This window comes from Dermacentor variabilis, chromosome 1 (genome assembly GCF_050947875.1).
Source record: "Dermacentor variabilis isolate Ectoservices chromosome 1, ASM5094787v1, whole genome shotgun sequence".
In the NCBI taxonomy this organism is placed as follows: domain Eukaryota; kingdom Metazoa; phylum Arthropoda; class Arachnida; order Ixodida; family Ixodidae; genus Dermacentor; species Dermacentor variabilis.
Genome location: NC_134568.1, coordinates 211,951,390 through 211,973,092, shown reverse-complemented (window position 1 = coordinate 211,973,092; position 21,703 = coordinate 211,951,390). Strand labels below are relative to the sequence as shown.

At 44.6% G+C, this 21,703-nt stretch overlaps 1 protein-coding gene across 1 annotated transcript; it reads right to left on the bottom strand.

Moving 5' to 3' along the window:
• Positions 1–1,817: 1,817 nt before the first annotated feature.
• On the bottom strand, positions 1,818–21,082 carry ND-13A (NADH dehydrogenase (ubiquinone) 13 kDa A subunit). Its single transcript, XM_075704028.1, has 4 exons — positions 20,842–21,082; positions 20,561–20,614; positions 13,876–13,998; positions 1,818–1,945 (listed from the first exon to the last, which is right to left on the bottom strand). Exons 1-4 carry the CDS (start codon positions 21,061–21,063, stop codon positions 1,871–1,873), a joined length of 474 nt encoding a protein of 157 aa, XP_075560143.1. The 5' UTR covers positions 21,064–21,082; the 3' UTR covers positions 1,818–1,870.
• Between the last annotated feature and the right edge of the window lie 621 nt (positions 21,083–21,703).

The following is a 21,703-nucleotide window of genomic DNA, read 5'->3' as shown; positions in this document are numbered from 1 at the left end:
GGAGGCCACCAAACTGGGGAGGCGTATGCAACTGCAGGTAGCAAAACCTGTCTATACAGCTGACGAATAATTGCCAGAGGGAGCGTACAATGTAATCGGATAAAATTTAGTAATCGAACGGCCAATGCTTCAGATTTAGATTTAATATATTCAACGTGGGCAAAGACAAGTTTATTGTCAAAAACCACACCAAGCAATTTGATGCGGTCTTTGCACTGCAAAAAGGCGCCATCCAGTCGCATGGACAGCTGCTGTTTTGACATTCCAATGTGACCGTTGTTAAAAAAGAAAAAAAACTATTTTGGATGACTGATTTGGACCTTGTTCTGCCGTGACCAATTACAGAACAATTTCGCAAAGGCCTGCAGTTGCAAACACGAGGTACCAGTAATGAGAATAACGGTGTCTTCCGCATAGGCCTGTATGTGGACGCCCTCAGGAAGGTCGAGAGCAAGCACCAAATAAATGACAACATTCCATAGGAGTGGGCTGACAGGGGATCCCTGAGGAGTGCCAAGCGATGAGCGTGCCGTCGCCTCTCCTGCATGCGAACGAAATACAACCGTTTGACCCATCAAGAACGACTGAAGCAGGAGGTACAAGTTGACAGGGCAAAGGTGCTTGCGGAAGAAAAATAGAACCGAGTCGTTCCAGATGCAGTCGAAGGCCCTGGTGAAATCTAGCGAGATCGAGACAATGGGGGTCTTGGTAAATTTTAGTGCGCACAGCCGCTGACGCAGCTCATTGAGCCATAATCATTGGCTGAGGTGTTTGGTATCATAAGCACATTGTCAGGCCGTTTATTCCTTGGTTTAGATGTATCATATGGGAGTGTTTATTAAGCATGTTGGCAAACATGCATATTGGAGCTGTGTGTTCTATTTGGAAAGAAGCATGCTCTTTAATGGCAGTCATACTATTGATATCAAATTATGTATGCCCTATTTTAATCCCAGAAAATATGTGCACTAAATGAAAATTCCAGAATTGCACAAAACCCTGTGCACCTGAAGCTGCACACTACACTGAAATCCTTCCATGCAGCATTTTTTCTCCATAAGTCACTGTCCCAGATTAGTGCCCTAAAGGTAACTGATCTGTGTATTACGATCATGTTTGCGAGTGCCCATGGTGCAATAACTAGTAAAAATGGGAAATGTTTTTAAAGAATATGTATTGTTTTTAGTTTTTGTAGCTCATTGGTATTTTCATTGCTTTCAGTTATCAGTGTTGCTGGGATATGGAGACATTTAATAAAGTAAAAAAATTTCATTAAAAAATTTCCCACACATTGTCAGAGTAATTAATTGCATGTAGATAATTTTGATAAGCTTTTCTTAGTGGAACAGAAAAAGGCTATTAGAAATTGGTTGTAAATTCCTTTATGGTTATCTCATGCAGTAAACTATGCTTGCCCCCCATATTCCTCTATATCTAGATTCTAACAAATTTAATGTCAACTACAGGTTTACATAATGTATACTATGCTCAGACAGACAGTGCACACAAAACTCGCATGGCCCATGTAACATGTACCAAGATTGTTACACACACACACACGCACACCTCGTCACAGTTACGATTAAGCAAAGGAAAATCCCGACAAAATTCTCCGACAGCTGAAAAGTTCTCAGCTGGACAAAGATTAAAATTACAGAACCATGACAATTTTAACACAACACCAGCACCTTGCAAATTATCTTTAGTAACGTGAAACACTACCAGTGGCAAATCTGTCAAGAATTCGTCCTCTGGACAGCACACAAATCTCCTGTTGTCCTTGTACACTATATGGAAAAAAAGACAACACACAAAGGTTTCATATAACAAGGTTATTATTCTGCCTAATAAGGTCGTACAATCCTCATTCCTAGTGACCCTTTGATGAGTGATCCTGGTAGAATCGGAGACCACAGTAGCCGCAGGTGTGGTTGCCAGGTGCGTCCTGCAAAAAAAAAAAAAAAAAAAAAAAAAGGCCACGAGTTTCAAGGTGCTGCAGAAAATGACACACGGCGTGCGCCCAGCAATATAAAGTCCTTTAAATAGGCCATACATGAGCACCAGTATGTGCACTTGGCTCAATAAGCACAGCTACACAATAGGGCAGCTGCGTGCCTCATTATTGGTACGTCTGACTGGGTGCTCTTGAGCATTTTAGGATGCTCTTGCAGCATGCATAGTGTATGCCTGGTTCATTGCTGCGCTCCGACAGAGTTCAAGCCACACGACTTCTGCAACTTCCATTGTTGGCATGCATGTGCTGCAGCTTTCTTAGTGGGGAGTTTTGCGAGTGCACGCTTTGTGATTCCATGTTTGTATACAACAGAAGCAGTGCTAACGTGTTTCTGCTTTTAGCCTCGGACTGCTCTGGCGAGTGGCTGAACGTTCCATATGGGCAGGTTTCCTGTGGCATGGATCTTAAGCATGCTCTCAACTCTGCAGTAGGAATCACTTGAACACTTCATCAGAATGTTGGCGCCTTCTGAATGAGGCCAAAGCAGTTGCCTTTGGCCTGGCACTATAGTTAATTGCTGGGATAATGGTTGGCAGGTTAAGGGAAATGGCTTGGGTGCTTTACTGTCACCTGGTTAGGCTGGCTCTCAGGGTGAAGTCCCACAAGGACTGGATGACTCATCTGGAAATGGCCTGGGATGGAGCTATGGATGCATAGCATCCGTATATCATTCAGGATATTTTCTAGCCTTGCACACACCTGTATATTGTGCACTGAACTATGGTGGCTGATGTGGTGTCTGTTATCATTTGCAGCCTTCTTCAGCAACAGTTCCCTTTCTCCTTTTCACGATGTATGCTCGCCACTTAGCTACGACATCTACAGTTTAGCTGAAGCTCATACATGCCTTGTCCTATACTCCATGGGGACAGATTTGGACAGACAGAGGACAGGCTGCATGAGACTATTCCCAAAAACCCTCACCCCATACCTTGGGTATGGGGTGAGGGTTCTTGGGAATAGTCTCATGCAGCCTTTGTCTTGCTTTAGCCTTTCCCAATTCCCGTCATGATTTTTGTGCAGGGTAGCTCAAATCATGGCATGAGATGCACACAAGCGAGTATGACATCTCTTCTTCTACTGTACAAGTCACCTCATCCTTGCATGTCCCTGTACCCAATACATAATATGCGTAATAAGTTTCTGAAGAGGCTGAATATTCCAAGAACCTTGCACAGCTGCATCAATTCAAGTTGCAGTTATCTCTGTAATACCAACTGCTGCTATAAGACGAGAGATGGCTTGCCATTCAGTAAAAAACTGCACACCTTCATGGGCAAAATAGTACGAAATTGTTTGAAAGAAAATAATTTTAAGGTGCCAGAAAAATCAGTCAAGTGTATTACCAGAATTTATATACAGAAAGGGGAAGACTGTAGTGATACTACTATATAGCTCTTTAAGACACTAATCACTGGTTTCCGCAAAGGTAGTAGTGCCTATATTGCCAAATAACGATGACTGGCTGTTCTTGTATATGCTGTGAGCCACCTGTACACAGCATTGCAAAGCAGGGAAAGATGCAACAACATTTTTCATTAATGCGTTGTTCACTGTCGACTGTGCTTTGAATGTTTTATTATGTATCTGCAGGTATTAACTGCATTTTTATTTTGCAGTGTGCTCTATCCACAACAAAGTGTGCTAAAATGTTCTAATAGCTTTTAAAAGAATGAATGTGTGGTTTTTATTGGCGCAAGGGCCAGGTATGGCCAAAGAGCGCCATGCAAGTGGTAATGATTTCGCAGTGGAGTGATGGGTTCTATGGAGTTGATGTGACGTGGCTGTAAAGGGGCCTAAAATATAGTCGCTGTAAAGTGCGTAAAATGTACGTGTAATAAAATTATGGCGATGACAAATGACACGTACTATGAGCATTGAGGTGCATTTAAAAATAATGATACGATATTAAAAATTGCATAAGTTTCTAAAATTCACTAGAGCACCATGGCCTCGTTAGAGCCCTTGCGACACAAGGGCCTGGAGGCATGTGCTATATAAAACAATAATCACAGCGGCATCCTCTGGAAAGAGGATGCGCTACTAATTTATTGGGCTCATAACATGTAGGACAACCTCATTTAAAAAATTGAGGACTACATTGGTGTTGAAAAATGGTTCCTTACCAAGAAACATAGCTGGGTCAAGAGGTATGCAATAACGATATGCAAGAGGAAAATGTTTCTTTCTTTCAGATTCAACTTTGCAACACTCCAAGAGGACATGGAGGACGGTCAGCCTCTCACCACCTCCACCACAGGTTGGCGGTTCATCTCCAGTAAGCAGAAAATTGTGAGTGCCAAATGTGTGCGCTATTCTGAGGCGGCAGAAAAGGACATCTGTTCGCCGTGATTTTGTTGGGGAGGGCCAAACACCTAACTGTGGCTTTATAACGCGTAGTTTATTGTTTATTTCTGCGTTCCACATGAGTTGCCAGTGTTGTCGCAGTTTCGTGCGCAAGAAAGGCTTCAGATCTGTGACAGGAACAGCAGCTGTAGGAAAAGTGTTTAGTGATGTGAGTGATGTGGCCATTTTATCAGCCAGTACATTACCCTCGACACCTCTATGGCCAGGTACCCAGCATATCACTACATGTATATGTGATAGATAAATACTGCATAAGAGGGAGTAAAGTTCAATTAAAACAGGATTTTTAAGCTTTTGTAATGAAATTTTAGCTTTTACGAGACTTAGCGAGTCTGTGTATACAATTGCTCTGTCGAGTTTTAATTTCTGTATATGTTTTACTGCAGTCAGTACTGCATAGGTTTCTGCAGTAAAGATACTTGTTTGCGGGTTCAATAAGTCAGATTTAGAAAGAGAGGGACCAACAGCAGCATAAGATACGCCAGCATGTGATTTTGACGCGTCTGTGTAGTATTCGGAGCAGCTGTACTTCGATTGAAGTTCACGGAAATGCATAGCGATTTCGAGGTCAGGTGCGTGCTTTGTGACCTCTACAAACGATACGTCACAGTCTATCACCTGCCACTCCCAGGGCGGTAATAGCTTAGCTGGAGGCATTAGGCGATGTTCGAGAACAGGGACATCCATTCCTGTGCTAAGTGCTCTTGCACGCAGTGAGAAAGGAAGTCTCATTGAGGGTTTATTATGAAAAACTGTTTCACACGTCAAGTCGTTAACAGTTTTGAAACACGGATGTTCTTTATTGGAGCGCACATTGAGAAAATACGTAAAGCTGATGTACATTCTCTGAAAATGTAGTGACCACTCGTCTGACTCTGCATATAGACTTTCCACCGGGCTTGTTCTAAATGCGCCAATGGCCAGGTGGACACCCAGATGATGAATGGGGTCTAACATCTTTAGCGCACTCGGTGCAGCAGAGCGATATACTACGGCACCATAATCTAATCGTGATCTAACTAGGCTCCTGTAAAGATTTAGGAGGCACCTCCTGTCGCTACCCCATGTAGTGTGGGATAGAACTTTAAGTAAGTTCATGGTTTTTAGACATTTTTCTTTAGATATTTTATGTGTGAAATGAAAGTGAGCCTGGAGTTGAGAATAACACCTAGAAATTTGCGCTCTTTCTTGAAGGGAATTTGTTGTCCACCCAGTTCTACACAGGGATCAGGTACCAGGCCTCTCTTTCTTGTGAAGAGAACACAAGAGCTTTTGTGCGGGTTGATTTTAAATCCATTTTGGTCTGCCCACTTGGACACCTTCTTTAAGCCCCGCTGTACATGTCTTTCACACACTGTAAGGTTGCAAGATTTGAAACCTATCTGTATATCATCTAAGTAGACGGAATAAAAAATGGCCGCTGGCAGTGAAGGACAAAGTGTGTTCATTTTAACGATAAAGAGAGTGGAACTGAGTGCTCCTCCCTGGGGTACACCTGTTTCCTGTATAAAAGGTCGCGACAATACGTTGCCGATTTTCACGCGGAAGCTACGATCCGACAAATAGCTTTCAATTATGTTCGGCATATTTCCACGGATGCCCATCTCCGACAGGTCTCGCAAGATCCCGTAACGCCATGCCGTGTCATACGCTTTTTCCATGTCAAGGAATATCGATAGGAAATACTGTCCATGTATAAATGCATCGCGGATATTTCCTTCAATGCGTACCAGATGATCAGTTGTCGACCGCCCTTCTCTGAATCCACACTGATAAGGATCGAGCATATTGTTGAGCTCAAGGAAATGTATAAGTCTGCAATTTATCATTTTTTCAAAAATCTTACACATACAATTTGTTAGTGCTATCGGACGATAACTTGATGCCAAGGAAGGGTCTTTTCCCTGCTTTAGAACAGGAACTACAATCGCTTCTTTCCATGTGGATGGGAGGTATCCCGAAGCCCAAATAGTATTGAATAGTGTAAGAAGTGTAACTTGTGCGTCAGTATGTAGGTTTCTGATCATGTCATACATGACTCTGTCAGGTCCCGATGCAGTGCTTTTACATGTGTTCAAGGCAGCTCTCAACTCGGCAATACCGAAAGGCCGGTTATACAGTTCATTCTGCCTGGACTTTCGTATGATTGGCTTACGCTCTACTATTTCTTTCTGTTTGAGAAAGGATTGGGAATAGTGCGTTGAGCTCGACACTTGCTCAAAGTGCTCCCCAAGTGAGTCTGCCTGATCTTGCAGTGTATCGCCCTGTGTATTTACCAAAGGGAGTGAATATGTTTGTCGCCCTCTAATTTTATTTATCTTGTTCCATACTTTGGCCTCATCTGTATAAGAGTTTATACTCGATAGAAACTTCTCCCAACTTTCTCTTCTAGCCTGTCGGTGGGTTCTCCTGCCTTGGGACTTTACTTTCTTAAAGTTGACAAGATTTTCTGCAGTGGGCGAAGCGCGTAGCAACCCCCACGCTTTGTTCTGATTCCTACGTGCGATTCTGCATTCATTGTTCCACCACGGGACATGCCGTTTGCATGCCGAGCCACTTACTTCACGTATGCATTTAGATGCGGCATCTATTATGAAGGCTGTGGAGTACTCCACAGCAGCATTGATTTCTAAAGAAGACATGTCATCCCATGATATACTAGTTAAGTTTCGGAATTTCTCCCAGTCTGCTGTGTCAATCTTCCACCTAGGCGCCTGTGGTGGATATTCGTTTTCTTTAAGTGTTCTTAATAGTATTGGGAAGTGGTCGCTTCCGTAGGGATTGTTCGTAACTTCCCATTCGAGTTCAGGCAGTATGGACGGGGAAACTATGCTCAGATCAATTGAAGAAAAGGTATTGTTTGCAAGACAGTAATAAGTGGGTTTCTTCTTATTCAGAAGGCAGGCACCAGAAGAAAAAAGGAACTGTTCAACAAGACGACCTCGCGCATCTATACGAGAGTTGCCCCACAGGGAGCTGTGCGCATTGAAATCGCCAAGAACAACATAAGGTTCTGGCAATTGATCTATAAAGGATTGGAATTCATGTTTCGTTAATTTGTAGTGTGGGGGTATGTAAAGCGAGCAAATGGTGACGAGCTTATTTAGAAGAACAGCTCGAACCGCCACTGCTTCAAGGGGCGTTTGTAGCTGTAAACGCTGACAGGAAATACTTTTATGAATAAGAATGGCAACATCGCCTGATGATACGACAGCATCATCGCGATCTTTGCGGAACTTGACATACGGTCGGAGAAAGTTTGTGTGTTGTGGTTTTAAGTGCGTTTCCTGTAGACACAGCACTTTTGGATTGTGTTTTTGGATAAGCTCTTGCAAGTCATCAAGGTTCCTAAGAAGACCTCTAACGTTCCATTGAATAATTTGTGTATCCATATTGAAAGTAAATAAGTGCTGTGTGTATGGAAACGGAGGTGATGCCTTAGGTTACAGAGCTCTTTCGAGGCCCTGTAACGGGGGTTCTGCCCTTTCTTGAGCGTTCGAGGGAGCCTCGCTGCTCCTTAGGCGTTTGGTGCGCCTTGAGGACAGGTGTAGTGTCCATTGCCTCTTGTGAGGCGCCGGACACGTGCTCTTGCGAGCGAGAAGTTACAAGAGAGAGTCCTGCCTTGGAAGGCAAGACCCCTGCGCCCACCAGCCCGGAGGTCGGTGGGGCACCCTGCGGCTGTTGCCAGCGCTGGAAGGGGCCGGGGGGGTTGGGGCAGCCTCGGCTGCGCCCACCTTCGCGGTCGATGGTCCCCTCTGCTGTGTTGACGGAGCAGCGCTAGCTGCAACCGCCGCGGGGGCAGATGGCATAACTGCCGACTCACTGCCTGTGGGTCGGACAGCTGCCGGAGGCCGTTGTGACGCTGCCCCCTTACGCGCCACATAGGCAAAGCTGCTCTTAGACAGGTATGACACCCGCCGACGTGCCTCTTTGAAAGATATGTTTTCTTTGACTTTGATTGTCACAATCTCCTTTTCTCTTTTCCATGACGGGCAGGACCGCGAGTATGCGGCATGCTCGCCATCACAGTTGACACAATGTGGAGTGTTCTGGCATGTTTCGGAGGAATGTTCAGTGTCACTGCACTTGGCACGTGTCAGCCGGCCTCGACAGTTCTGTGAACTGTGGCCGAACCTTCGGCACTTAAAGCATCTAAGAGGACTGGGCATGTATGGCCTAACACGAAGTTTGATATAACCGGCCTCGATGGACTCGGGGAGGACACTTGAACCGAAAGTGAGTATCAGGTGTTTTGTTTGGATTTCTTTTCCATCTCACCTCATCTTAATTCGTTTGACACTTACAGTCGAACCCGGCTATATCGAACTCGCAAAAAAACGCCTATCAGTTCGATATAGAGCATAATTCGATATAAGCCTGCTAAATAATTGGATGTCATAAAAGCACATACCATTTATAAAATCACTTTATTGATTAAACAAGCTTAGTTTCGCACGAAATAGTCCTGCATTTTCTTCTGCTTTGGCAATTTCGCTGCCTGCGACGCACGCACTTTTCCACATTAAGGAGTCGGAGCAGCTGAGGCCGCAACTTTCCGCATTCGCGCAGAAGCACCGGACTATTGCGAGCGCACCAATCACTTCGGAGGATGTGGGCCCAGGACCGTCGTTGCTTTCCTCATTGTGCCCACTTTCACTTGTGCTCGGTACGATGTTGGCAATGTAGTCTTCGTTTTCGGGCTCTCCCGTGGTCGCGACACATCATTTGCGCTCACGAACTCATCCACCGTTGATTCGTCAACAGCTTCCGGAAATTCTGACAGTTCGCTCCAAACTTCGGCAACACTGGCAACGGCTTCGTCGCATTCATCAGAATTTACGGTCATCACCGAGCACGCGGAAGTCGGCACGGCTGAAGCAATTTCAGATTAACCACTCGTACACGGCCGTGCGTACGGGTCGGGCGCCACGGGCACCGGGTCGCGAGTTTGGACGCTTTAGCCCTAATCTCCCCCTTATTCTTCAAGATCGTGCCGAGAGTGCTCCTCGGAATCTTGTGCTCTGCGGGGACATCCGACTTCTCACCGCGTTCGACACAATTTATGATTGCGAGCTTCACGACGAAAGGCAAATTCTGCCGCTTCATCACGGCAACACTGTGGGAGAAGGCCTACAAGGCGCACACAAAAACAGCGAGACAAGTCGCACTTTCGCCATCGTGCATGACGAGGGCACAAGAGCATCTGATTGGCTGTCTGAGCAAGCGCTGTGGGCGGGCCAGGATCATTTTTTGCAGGGGGGGTGCCGACGGCTCGTCCGAAGCAGCGCGGTCGGGCGCGGTCATGGTAGGGAGAGCGGTTGGATGGAGCCGCGCAGCCGGTTTTTCTCCGCCACCGCGAGGGAAAGCCAACTTTCGGGCCACTTTCCGCCGCTTGACGTTCGATATATCGGGTGTCGCTGCTATTTTTGTTCGATGTAAGCGTCATTCTTGCGATATATACTCATTGTAACTATATCGTGTCCAGAAATTGTTCGATATATAGAATAATTCGATGTAAACGGGTTCGATATAGTCGGGTTCGACTGTATAACATTCTGTTCGCTGAAGCCCTCCAAGAGCTCAGCCTTAGTGAGCTCCAGCAAATCATCGTCCGAGACAACGCCGCGTGAGGTATTCATCGTGCGGTGCGGGGTTACTACTACTTGGGTCTCCCCAAATGATACTAGCTGAGGCAGTTTCTCAAATTGCTTTTGATCGCGGAGCTCCAAGGGGAGGTCGCCGCTAGCCATCCTCGACACCTTATATCCTGGACAAAAAACTTCGGTAAGAGACTTAGACACAAGGAACGGGGAGATTGTTCGCACTTGTTTAGCTGGTTTTTCTGTGTGGATCACATGAAAACGAGGAAAATTGTGGACTTGGCGTCCGAAAAACTGAAAGATCTCTTCGGTGCGCCCTCGTTTCTGAGGGCGATCAGGGAGTTTAGGAAAAGCGTTTTCCATAAGTACAGTTGGGTTTTCGGCCGCGATGCCGACCACCCACCATGGAGCCCAACAGGGGGACGTGACAGGAGTTCCTGCTAGAGAAACCCTGCCAATGCCAGCCGTACATCACTGCTATAACCAAATACAGCATAACCAAGGCTGGCTAGCTACACAAGGTTAACCCTTGCCGCCGGGAAACTAGGAAGTGAGGAGAAGTGATGAGAAGACAGGAAAAATGAAAAAGGCGAGAGAGAAAGACGAAGATTGGAGACAGGAAAAGGCGACTGCCGATTTCCCCCGGCTGGGTCAGTCCGGGGGTGCCGTCTACATGAAGCAGAGGCCAAAGAGGTGTGTTGCCTCTGCCAAGGGGCCTTAAAGGTCCGAACACCCGGCATCGGCTCAACGTCCAGTATCCTCTTTTCCCTGGACACGGCTAAGCCGCGCACGGCTACACGCGGGAGGGGCCAACCCTCGTGTGCTCGGGTACGTGGTGTCGCAACACACCAAACGCCTGCTGACGTAGACGCCCCTGCGGGGAACAGCTTTTAAAAGCTTGCCAGATTCAACATCACTCCATGTAGTGAAGCTAGTTTTATTGCAATAGCAATTGTATGAATGTTCAAGGTGCATTCGCGCCATCACCACTGATGTCGTCACGCTGTCATAGTATCGGGTATATGCATGGCCTGCATGTGGAGGGTTTCTATAGGCGCGCAGTGCGTTTGGCTGCAAAAACGAGACGGCAAATTGGATGCTCTCATGCTCATGGTCTCATGCTCCGCACAATAGACTCTGTAGAGGAGCCAGGGCAGCGTTCTGCCTCTGACTGCTGGCAGGAGTGCTATGCGCACAAACACACGTTCCTGCTGAGCAGCTGTGTGCATATACTATGCAGTGGTGCATAAAGTGGTCAAAGCAGAATGAACAGTACACTTCAAAGCTATAAACGCTGGCAGTTTGGTCTTATCTCATACACCATCGAATTGCGACGCCTGCAATGCTACTGGCAGTGTTCCTCATTCCAACAGCATTGAGACGCCTAGTAGCTGCCTAGGCTCTGTTGCTTCTGCCCAGAAGCAGTTGTCTTGCATGCTGCGTCACACCAATATGTCGCACCCGCATATAATTAGAACTCTGTTGGAGGAATTCAGGTACAACAATAAACTTTGCTATTGCTGTCAGTGCTTCAATCTTTAGGGCAAGACTGTTCATTTTTATGCAGCAGTTGCAGGCATACGTGATGTTTCCTTCATCATGCTTGATAACATGTCCATCAAGTGCTGCTTACTGGACTGTGCAAACATACAAAAATTTCTAGTCACATTTTGCATGTTCTCTAGCCATCCCAATAAGTAGGAGCTTCAGCAATGGATCACTGCTGTCTGGTACAGAAGATAGTCACTGCGTCCAAAACATCCCCTTTTAAGCTATCAGCTGCCAACAATTCAAGAAATGTGCTGCTTAGGCACTACACACAAGTGCACAATGCACTGATTAGGTGCCAGCTGCATCCTTAAGTCACTAAACATGCTACGGCGTTTTCGTGGTTTCCAAATTCTGCAAACCTTTGTGGACGTGTATATGTACTTGTACCTGGACATTGTCATGTTCACTGTGTGCTGCAGCATGCGGTATAATAAAAATATTGCAATACAGGCTACACTTGCGGGGCATATTGCAATTACACAATACAATCGCAATACTTAACCACAACTAATGTGCCCGAACAACACGGCATGATTTGCCTCCATAGCCACACTGCCACAGAGTGGCCTTTGCTGACATACGCCTTAAGGAGGTATTTACAAGAGTGAGAAATCCATTTTCCCACTACAAGAAGAGTGCATCTTGTCGTGATGTCATGCCTTCACTAAGCAGTGCAGCCCAGCAGAGTTCTCTGCTGACAAGGGGTAGCGTTTGTTCCAAGAGCTACCAACCTAGGGAGGGATAGGTGCCCAGCAGTCGCATGTATCCTGGTTGCTTGTGTGGGATCTCCTATCCCCAGGAAATGTACCCCATGTGAACACGTCTTAAAGGGTCAAAGTGAACTTGAATTTTGTATGTATGCTGTAGACCATCTTAAATAGGTCACTGATGTACCATTCTACCAAGGTGCAGAGCTTTTATTTACTTAATTTATAAAATGCAGTAAGCGAGGAGGCTGCTCATGACTTCTTGGTGCTGGTGTGAACTGCTGAGCCACGAGAATAATGTGTGTGGAAGTTTTGTCATCAGCCGCGGCAGCTGCATTTTGATTAGGACAAAATGCGATAACACGTGTATTTAGATTTAGGTTCACATTGAACAAACCCAGGATGTTTCCAGAGCCCTCTTCTACAGTGTCTCCCATACCCTCGGTGTTGCTTTGGGACGTTAAAACTTCATGGATCAATAAATCACGAGGTTAGTTGATAACTTACTATTTTTGTAGGCTATGTCGAAACAAATTGCAACCATGTTTCATTTCTTTTTAACTGAAAGTGAACTTCTGCCAATTTTTCCATACCTGCATCTGTGAGGCTTCAGAACGATACAAGAATAATCAGTCATGACACCACTGCTCTTAAGTAGCACGCTGACAAATGGCTTCATGAAAAATTTGCCTTGGTTCCCTTCAGTCACGGAGCAAGAAACATTTAGGAGTGGAAACTCCGCTGTTTGCGGCGACCAGAAAAAGTCACATACCCGAGGAGCCGTTATCGTGCTGGCGGCCTGGAAAGAAATTACCGCCGTTGAGAGCGTGCCGGAACTGCCTGCCCGGGCGCTGCAATTTTTTTTTTTTTTTTTTTTTCTGCGGCTTCTACGACGCGCCGCATGGCGCCGCCACTGTATACGGCCCCGTCGGCGCATACAACAATTGTGACCTTATCTGGTCGCCCGCGCTCGCTCGCGCTGACGGGAGTTTCACCTCCTAAATGTCTTACTCCGTGCCTTCAGTACAGCCTCCTGTGGCGTATGATCCAGAAACTAAATGGTCACATGACTCCATGCTTAGAAGTATATGCGAAATCATGCGATAAGTTTAAATGTGCAGGAATGTACATGGGAGCTAACATTTCTACACACCAGCATAAATAGTTTGTGGGTTGGTGTTTCTCTAAACATGCAAAAGCAACACTCCCAACGCCATTCTTCCTAAGTGCACTCGGGAGAGACTTCACTCATGGAAGGAGCCATGTGCTTCATGCGCAGGTATATCCTTAGCCACCTCTATTTTGACCAATTAGCTAAACTGGCATAACAAAGTTGGGCCAAGCTGAAGGCATCTCATGGCTCTGGTAGCACTTGCTGCAATAAGTAACACCCTAAATCACCTGAACCATTGGTTCATGTCTTGCTTGAACTTAAAAAATTGAAAACATGACATAGGGAAACCTAAATCAAATTTTTGAGCAGCAAATAAATTAAGCATAAGATCGTCTTAAGTGTGTCTTCAAGACAGCATCTGGCTGCTTCACAAAGGGCACCTACAGTGCTAATTGCACAACAATTCTGCTGCATTGTCTTTTGTCTCTACCAAGTCATAATAAAGAAGAATGAAAAGCTAACCAAATTTATAAAAACTCTGGGATGACCAAGGGCCCCACTGCCGCCATCACACCATGTCGTACGGGTGCTGACTGCCTTGGGAGGAACTTCTGCAATCAACTTGATGGCAAAATTTGGGTTTATCTGAAAAAATAAGGCAAACAAAAGGCTGGTCAGTGGTAATCCCAATGCTATAGTCATCATCAGCCTCATAATCGGCAGCAGCAGCAGTGCAATCAAAGGTCCAATGCAGGACAAAGCAGCCCGTCAAAGATCTCCCATTACCTGGTTGTCAACCAAGGTGATTTAATATAGGGGTACTTGCGAATTTTCCGATGTTACATCACAAGGGTTGTCGAACCATACCTAGTACTGATTTTTGTCAAAATAGAACAATGCGATCTGAAATCAGTGTTCTCATTCTTCACATTTTGTGGCTAAACCTGCACCAGAGCAAATTGGTGAAACTGTTCCGAATCAGTTCGGCCAGTGTCTCAGAAAGGTTGAGAGCGAAACAAAACAACTGTTCTAAATTGGTCTGGCAGACAGTTAAGAAAATTTTGCAAGAAATCATTTTTTCCCAGGCGACTTGTGCTTTCAATGCATAAATTGTTGGCTAAATTGAACATTCCATTGGCCACTGCAAAAATATAAGAAAGCTTGTGCTGCTGAGCATATTAGTTTTTTCAAAAGAAAGTTAAATTAAGAACACTGTATCAGGAACAAACTATGAACTTCACTTCTGAGCATGAAATGGAGATGTTCAATAATTAGGCTTTGCAACCAAGTGCAACATATGCATGTTAAAAAGCAAAAGCATTGACATGCACTGTTCAAATGTTATTTTGTAGATGCTTGATAGACAAGAGTGTGTATGTGGTCTTTTATGTAATATTAAAAAAATATATGTTTTTCCACTTCACAGACTGTAGGTCAATTACTCCCCTCCTTACCGTCCAGCAGCCAGTATGTATAGAATTAAACTGCAGTATGCCTAGAGTTGGCACACCTTTTTCAAACATGAACTGAATGTGCTCACATCGTTACAGCACCGGCTGGAGGTACACAAACTGGCAAGGTGAGCAGTCCTGACTAAACAGACGGGATTTGATTATTTGCCACCATCACTTTGCGAATCTTTGCCATGCTTCCGCTCCCTGTGCTCACGATGTCTTGCTGGCACAACCTTCTTGCGCCAATATGTCCCGACTTGCCAGTGTCAGATAGCTTACACACTCTTTATTATCATTATCATCAGCAGCAGCCTATTTTATGTCCGCTGCAGGACAAAGGCCTCTCCCTGCGATCTCCAATTACCCTTGTCCTGCACCAACCGATTCCAACTAGTGCCCGCGAATTTCCTAATTTCATCGCCCCACCCAGTCTTCTGCCATCCTCTACTGTGCTTCCCTTCTCTTGGCACCTATTCTGTAGCCCTAATGGTCCACCGGTTATTTAACCTATGCATTACACGACCAGCCCAGCTCCATTTTTTTCTCTTAATGTCAAGTAGAATATTGGCTATCCCCGTTTGCTCTCTGATCCAAACCGTTCTCCTTCTGTCTCTTAACGTTATGCCTACCATTCTTCGTTCCATCACTCTTTGTGCAGTCCTTAACTTGTTCTCAAGCTTCTTTGTCAGACTCCAAGTTTCTGCCCCATATGTCAGCACCGATAAAATGCGCTGATTGTACACCTTTCTTTTCAATCACAATGGTAAGCTTCCAGTCAGGAGCCGACTATGTCTGCCATATGCACTCCAACCCATTTTTATTCTTGTGTAAATTTCCTTCTCGTGATCAGGGTCTCCTGTCAGTAATTGACCTAGGTAAACATACTGCTTCATAGACTCTGGAGGCTGACTGGCGAGTCTGAACTCTTGTTCCCTTGCCAGGCTATTGAGCATTATCTTTGTCTTCTGCATATTATTCTTCAACCCCCCTCTCGCACCTTCTCTGTTAAGGTCCTCAATCATCCATTGTAACTCGTCTCCTGTGTTACTGCACAGGACAATGTCATCTGCAAACCTAAGGTTGCCGAGATATTTGCCGTTGATCCTCACTCCTAAGCCTTCCCAGTTTAGCTTGAATACTTCTTCCAAGCACGCAGTGAATAGCATTGGGGAGATTGTGTCTTCTGGTCTGTCCCCTTTCTTTATAGGCATCTTCCTACTTTTCTTGTGGAGAATTAAGGTGGCTGTGGAATCTCTGCAGATATTTTCTTAGATATTTACATAAGCATCCTGTACTCCTTGATTACGTAATGCCTCTATGACTGCTGGTGTCTACTGAATCAAATTTCTTTTCATAATCTATGAAAGCCATATATAGAGGCTGATTGTATTCTGCAGATTTCTCGATTACCTGATTAATGACATGAATGTGATCCATTGTAGAGTAACCCTTCCTGAAGCCAGCCTGTTCCTTGGGTTGACTAAAGTGCAGTGTTGCCCTTGTTCTATTGGAAATTATCCTGGTGAATATTTTATATAACACTTTAACATCTTTAATTCTCCCTTTAACATCTAACATTTAACATTCTTTAACATCTCCCTTTTTGTGGATTAGTATAATGTTGACATTCTTCCAGTTCTCTGGGACCCTTGAAGTCTATATATAGACAGTTCGTATAGAGGGCTGCCAGTTTTTCAAGCATAGTGTCTTTTCCATCTTTGATTAAATTGACTGTTATTCCAATTGACTGTTATTCCATCTTCTCCTGCCACTTTTCCCCGTTTCATGTCTTGCAAGGCACTTATAACCTCATCGCTAGTTATACAAGGAGTTTCTGCAATCTGGTCATTACTACTTTGAATGGAGGTATTATGGCTCCTATGGGTACTATACAGGTCAGTACAGAATTCTTCCGCTGCTTTTACTATACTTTTGAGATTGCTGATGACATTACCCTGCTTATCTTTCAGTGCATACATTTTAGTTTGTCCTATGCCAAGCTTCCTTCTCACTGATTTCATGCTGCGTCCATTTTTTACTGCTTCCTCAGTCTTTCTCACATTATAATTTCGAATATACCTTATTTTGTCCTTGTTGATCAGCTTTGACAGTTCTGCGAATTCTATCTTATCTCTTGAGTTGGAAACTTTCATTCTTTGTCGTTTCTTTATTAGGTTCCTTGTTACTTGAGAGAACTTGCCTACTGGTTGCCTTGGTGCCTTACCTCCCACACCCTTAATTTGTTACAAAAATAAAAATGAACAAACAGCTTCAGTGCACCACCATACCCATCCGAGTGCTCCTTCAGTGCTTTATTACTTGCGAAATATTTTACTACCATCTTACCCATGTGCATCTTTAGAAACAAAGTGCACAATGCTCACAAGCTGCATGTGGTGCACAAATGCATGTCCTGACAAAAATGTACAAGTAAAAACTGCCACCCCCCCCCCATAGGGTACAAATGTCTTACTATTTCTACACAATGGAACGCAACATGTCACACCTGAATATCTTGAACCTCCTAAAACCCCCTTGTACAACATATTGCATGTTGCCTGGAATTTCTTTTTTTTTTTTATTCACTCGGCAGTGATTACTCAGAATATTCATTCTGGACATGAAGTCCGGTGCATGTGGAAAAGTACATAAGTTGTTTACTCATATTGTTGCCATCCGTTTTTGAGAAATTTGACATTAAATTGATCTAGACTTCTGTGTTCTCACAGACAGCGGAAAGCAACTTTCAAGTGTGTTTCGAACTCTGAGATTGCGTGAAAATCCAGGATGCAGCAGCAACATGGCAATGTACTACAGGAAGTTCCATCTTCATCTCTGCGCTTAGACAATTATATTTAGTTTTTACCATGGAAAACATGAGGAGATGGTTCTCTTCCTCATACATGAAAAATGCAGCTTTTGGCAGCTAACTGTGGTATATGAATGGAAAAAAAAAAAAAGTTTCTTATCTTTGTAACATACCAGTAGACAACAAGAACAAGCTTGAAAAGTGATTATGACCCATAGCTGTATTCGGGTCATGGGAGATTAATGGCAAAATGGAGTGTTACTTTTGGTATTAATCCACATCAAATGTCGCTGAGGCATATATTTATGGTGAAAAATTTTGTCGCCAGGTGAAGCCCTCAATTTTGCTAACAAACAGAAATATGAATGCATTAAAATTGTATTCATGTGTAGCCACAGAAACATTCCTCAGTTCTGAGGCGTTAACTTTTGGAAGCGCTGCTGCAGTGTCAAAAGTAAGATACCACAGCAGAGCGGTTGCATCGGTAGGAAGACGTTCACGTGTTGAGGATGCTTGACTCGATCACTTGCAGATGCTGTTATTGAAACATTTGCGTGTTTCAGCAACTATTTTGGCGGCTTGCTGTCTAATTAGCAGTCATTCGCATTTCAGTGCATGCTATGTTATCATACTGAGATGTTTACAAGCGTTGGCATAGCTATAAAGTACAATGCATTTGTGAAAGGCAAAATGGTTGGTACAACTATGTCAAGTAATTGTGCATTGTATAACAAAAAATGTGCACAAGGAAGAGCAAGGGCTGTATTGTGTAATGATTTTCATTTTCTAATGCTTTTTTTTTTTCTACCCTTCGTCATGAAGAGGCCTCGCCCTGGAAACGGCCATGATCATCCACTTGGTGCAATGGATGATAATAAGCATAGCAGAAATGGAATACATGTACTTACAAAATATGGGCCCTAAGTTTATTTTATTGTGGTGGTAGTTGCAGCGAGTGCTTGCATTAGATGTGCAGTTTGTAAGTGAGCGAATTAGTTTCGATTCATTGCCACGAGTTCACACTAAAGTGTAGCCCCATTTATGACATCGAATTCAGGCGTGTAATGTGCAATATATATGACTCAAAAGGATGCTGTGTGTGGCCTTTACCAGCTTATCTTCAACAAGGGCATGCCAAATACAGCATTGTTACATTGGCAAATGAGTGGAGTCGTAGACTTGCTTGTTATACTTTTTTCCAGACACCACTGATACCATGTTCTTCTACATTCTTAAGCCAAACAGCCACCTACCAATTCGCTGCCAGTTCTGGAAGTTAATTCTCTATAGGCTCAGGATGTTCAAGGGGCTGTGCTGAACCCTGCTATGTATGAGGAAGTTGAAGCACACATGTCACACTATGTTGCTAATGAAAGAGTTAGCTTGCTAAAATGCTAGTGCAGGGCTGTTTACCAGCTCAAATCACCAATATTGTTGCCACTTCTTGCAAGTATCTGAGGAAGTTACGCTGGGCTTGGAACTTATGCCACATATCAGACATCCTGTTGTCGCAATTTTACAAACGTCTAAACAGATAAATCAGCTATAAATAATGATGTCAAGGAGTAAAAGGACAGTAACTGTGCAGTTTTACAGCTGAATTTTGTTTCTAGCGTGCCCTCCCTGCAATGGCTATGGCGAGGCATTATCGCATGTCTGTATAAGAAAGTCATGCTGACAGCAGCATTGGTAGGTTTGTTCGATTCGCTTACATCACTGTGAAGCAGTTCACAGCAGTTCAAGAGAAGTTCAGAATTAGTGCACCTCAATTTCTGTGGTGCAGCTCGACACTCGAAATGAATGCCAAGGTGCAGATATGGTGCAGGCATTATGCTTTGTCCGACTAATGCGCACTGAGTGCATAACTTTGAGAGGTCCTGAACTGCTGGCATGATTAGCTCGTAAGGCGTAAATGCACCTCGCGCTTGCGTAGACACAGCAGACACACACAAGTGGGGTTTCAAGGACACTTGCACATGTGTGCTGTGCTGCTACTTCACACCTGTGGGACTGCACCAAGCCAGCACCGACAGTAGAAGGGGTGCAGCAAGATCGTGAACCAACCCTGCACATTCTGAACCGAAAGTTGAGGTTCAGATAATAATAATAATATTTGGGGTTTTACGTGCCAAAACCACTTTCTGATTATGAGGCACGCCGTAGTGGAGGACTCCGGAAATTTTGACCACCTGGGGTTCTTTAACGTGCACCTAAATCTAAGCACACAGGTGTTTTCGCATTTCGCCCCCATCGAAATGCGGCCGCCGTGGCCGGGATTCGATCCCGCGACCTCGTGCTCAGCAGCCCAACACCATAGCCACTGAGCAACCACGGCGGGTCGTGAGGTTCAGAGGGCACCATTGCTGCACTGCTGAAACGAATGGCAGTGTGCAGCACCTGGTGAAATGGTTGAGCTTGTGCAGGCGAATCGAACATCTCTCCAGTGAAGCAGCTTGAGACAATAACATGTTTTTTTTTAAGCTTCCAGGATTTTAAAAGTCCCATGGGTGAAAATAGAATGTTCATGAACTTTTCAAGGATAGTGGTAAAATGTTGGTAATGACTAGCAGATGCTTGCTTAATGTACTGAACCATTTTATTCTCCTGCAAACTTCCGTTTAGAAAGATCACGAATACAGGTTCAATTGCAGTTATCAAGGTGGAAAGCACAAATATTTAATGGAAGTAGCTTAAGCACAATCTGAACCCACACAAATTACAATTGATAAAAAATAAAAAAAATGGGCGAGTTGGTATGGAAGCATGGTTAAATTCAGAGCGCGTACTGGCGACCAGAATATGGCGCTACTTGCAACTAGTTGCACGTAGCGCCGTGTCCCGTCTTTTCTTGAGCCTTAGCTCGTGTCCCAGTAGTTCGCGCTCTTAATTTAACCATAATTACAAATCTTAATCCTAATTAACGGTGGCTGCATGTATATCTCACCTGTTTAGGGGTGTCCAGAAAGCGAACTAGTCGATAATCATCCTTATCCCAGTGCTGAAAAATGAAATGTTTCATAAGTTTCCACAAGGTCAGGAGCACAAGAACCGTTGGGTTTCACTCCTTTCAACACTGACCCCGCGCGCGATCTTTTCTGAGGGCTAAACAACGGGCACTAACTGTTTACCATAAATGTCAGGCAAGGCCGAAGCTGCAAGCTGCATTAATGAAATGACTAAGCCGACAAAAAAAAAAAAATACATTGAAGATTTTCGCTCGGTTACCTGCCCAGTATGCGTTATAGGATCCTTGGGAGGCTCCACATCTTTTACAACATTAGAACTTGAACGACAATGAATAGCCAAGCGCTGTGTCACTTGAACAAATTTCGACGGATTTCGCATGCATGAATACATGACCTCTGCGGGTCTCTGCAATCTCTGTGGCGAACCGCACAACCGGAAGCAACGACACCAACGTAGGACCAACGCTAGCCAAAATACCATAAACTCTATGTAAAACGCGTAAAAAACCACTCCCAGGGCTTCCAGCCAACAAGGGGCCGAAGCCGAAACTGACAAAGCGAAGAAAGTTGGCGAAGAGGCGAAGACCGAAATAAGCTCAATGTATGCCCTAAGTGCAAAGTGCCGAACATACGTTTGCACTTATTTAACAAGCAATATAAAATGTATACTTCAATGTAGCAGGACCTACTAATAATTTGTTTTACTTGCTGTTTCACTGCTGCAAGTGGCAGGCAATTGAATTGTTTAAGTCAAAGCCAGCCAGCTGGCTAGCCAAGTCGCAGCTGCGTGTGTGGCATGCATGGAATGTGTGTGTTCTGTGGTTTCATAGGATTGTAGATGGTTGAAGATCGTTGAAGAGGTGAAGAGCGCGGTCTGCAGTGTGTGGTAGTGTGTGGTCTCAGCTCCAAGCGTGCTGCTGAGCTGTTCACAGCTAGAAGGGTAGAGTCTAGCAAAGGTACGTTGTACTGAAATAGCACGAGTAGAGAGCAGGCATCCTACCGACAGGCATTTAGACTAGCGCTGCCGTTGCTAGACTGACCACTTTATACATGTTTGGTGATAACACTATGTATACTAGGTAACACTTTGCTTGTTGACACGCCAGACTTTTTCGGCGCCA

Bases quoted from the DNA above. Each gene is read 5' to 3' on its own strand.
- ND-13A (XM_075704028.1), bottom strand. From the start codon at position 21,063: ATGGTATTTTGGCTAGCGTTGGTCCTACGTTGGTGTCGTTGCTTCCGG. The intron at 20,615-20,841 runs GTAACCGAGCGA...TTCATTTTTCAG, and splicing joins CTATAACGCATACTGGGCAG to CACTGGGATAAGGATGATTA. The intron at 13,999-20,560 runs GTGAGATATACA...TTATTTTTTCAG, and splicing joins TTCTGGACACCCCTAAACAG to ATAAACCCAAATTTTGCCAT.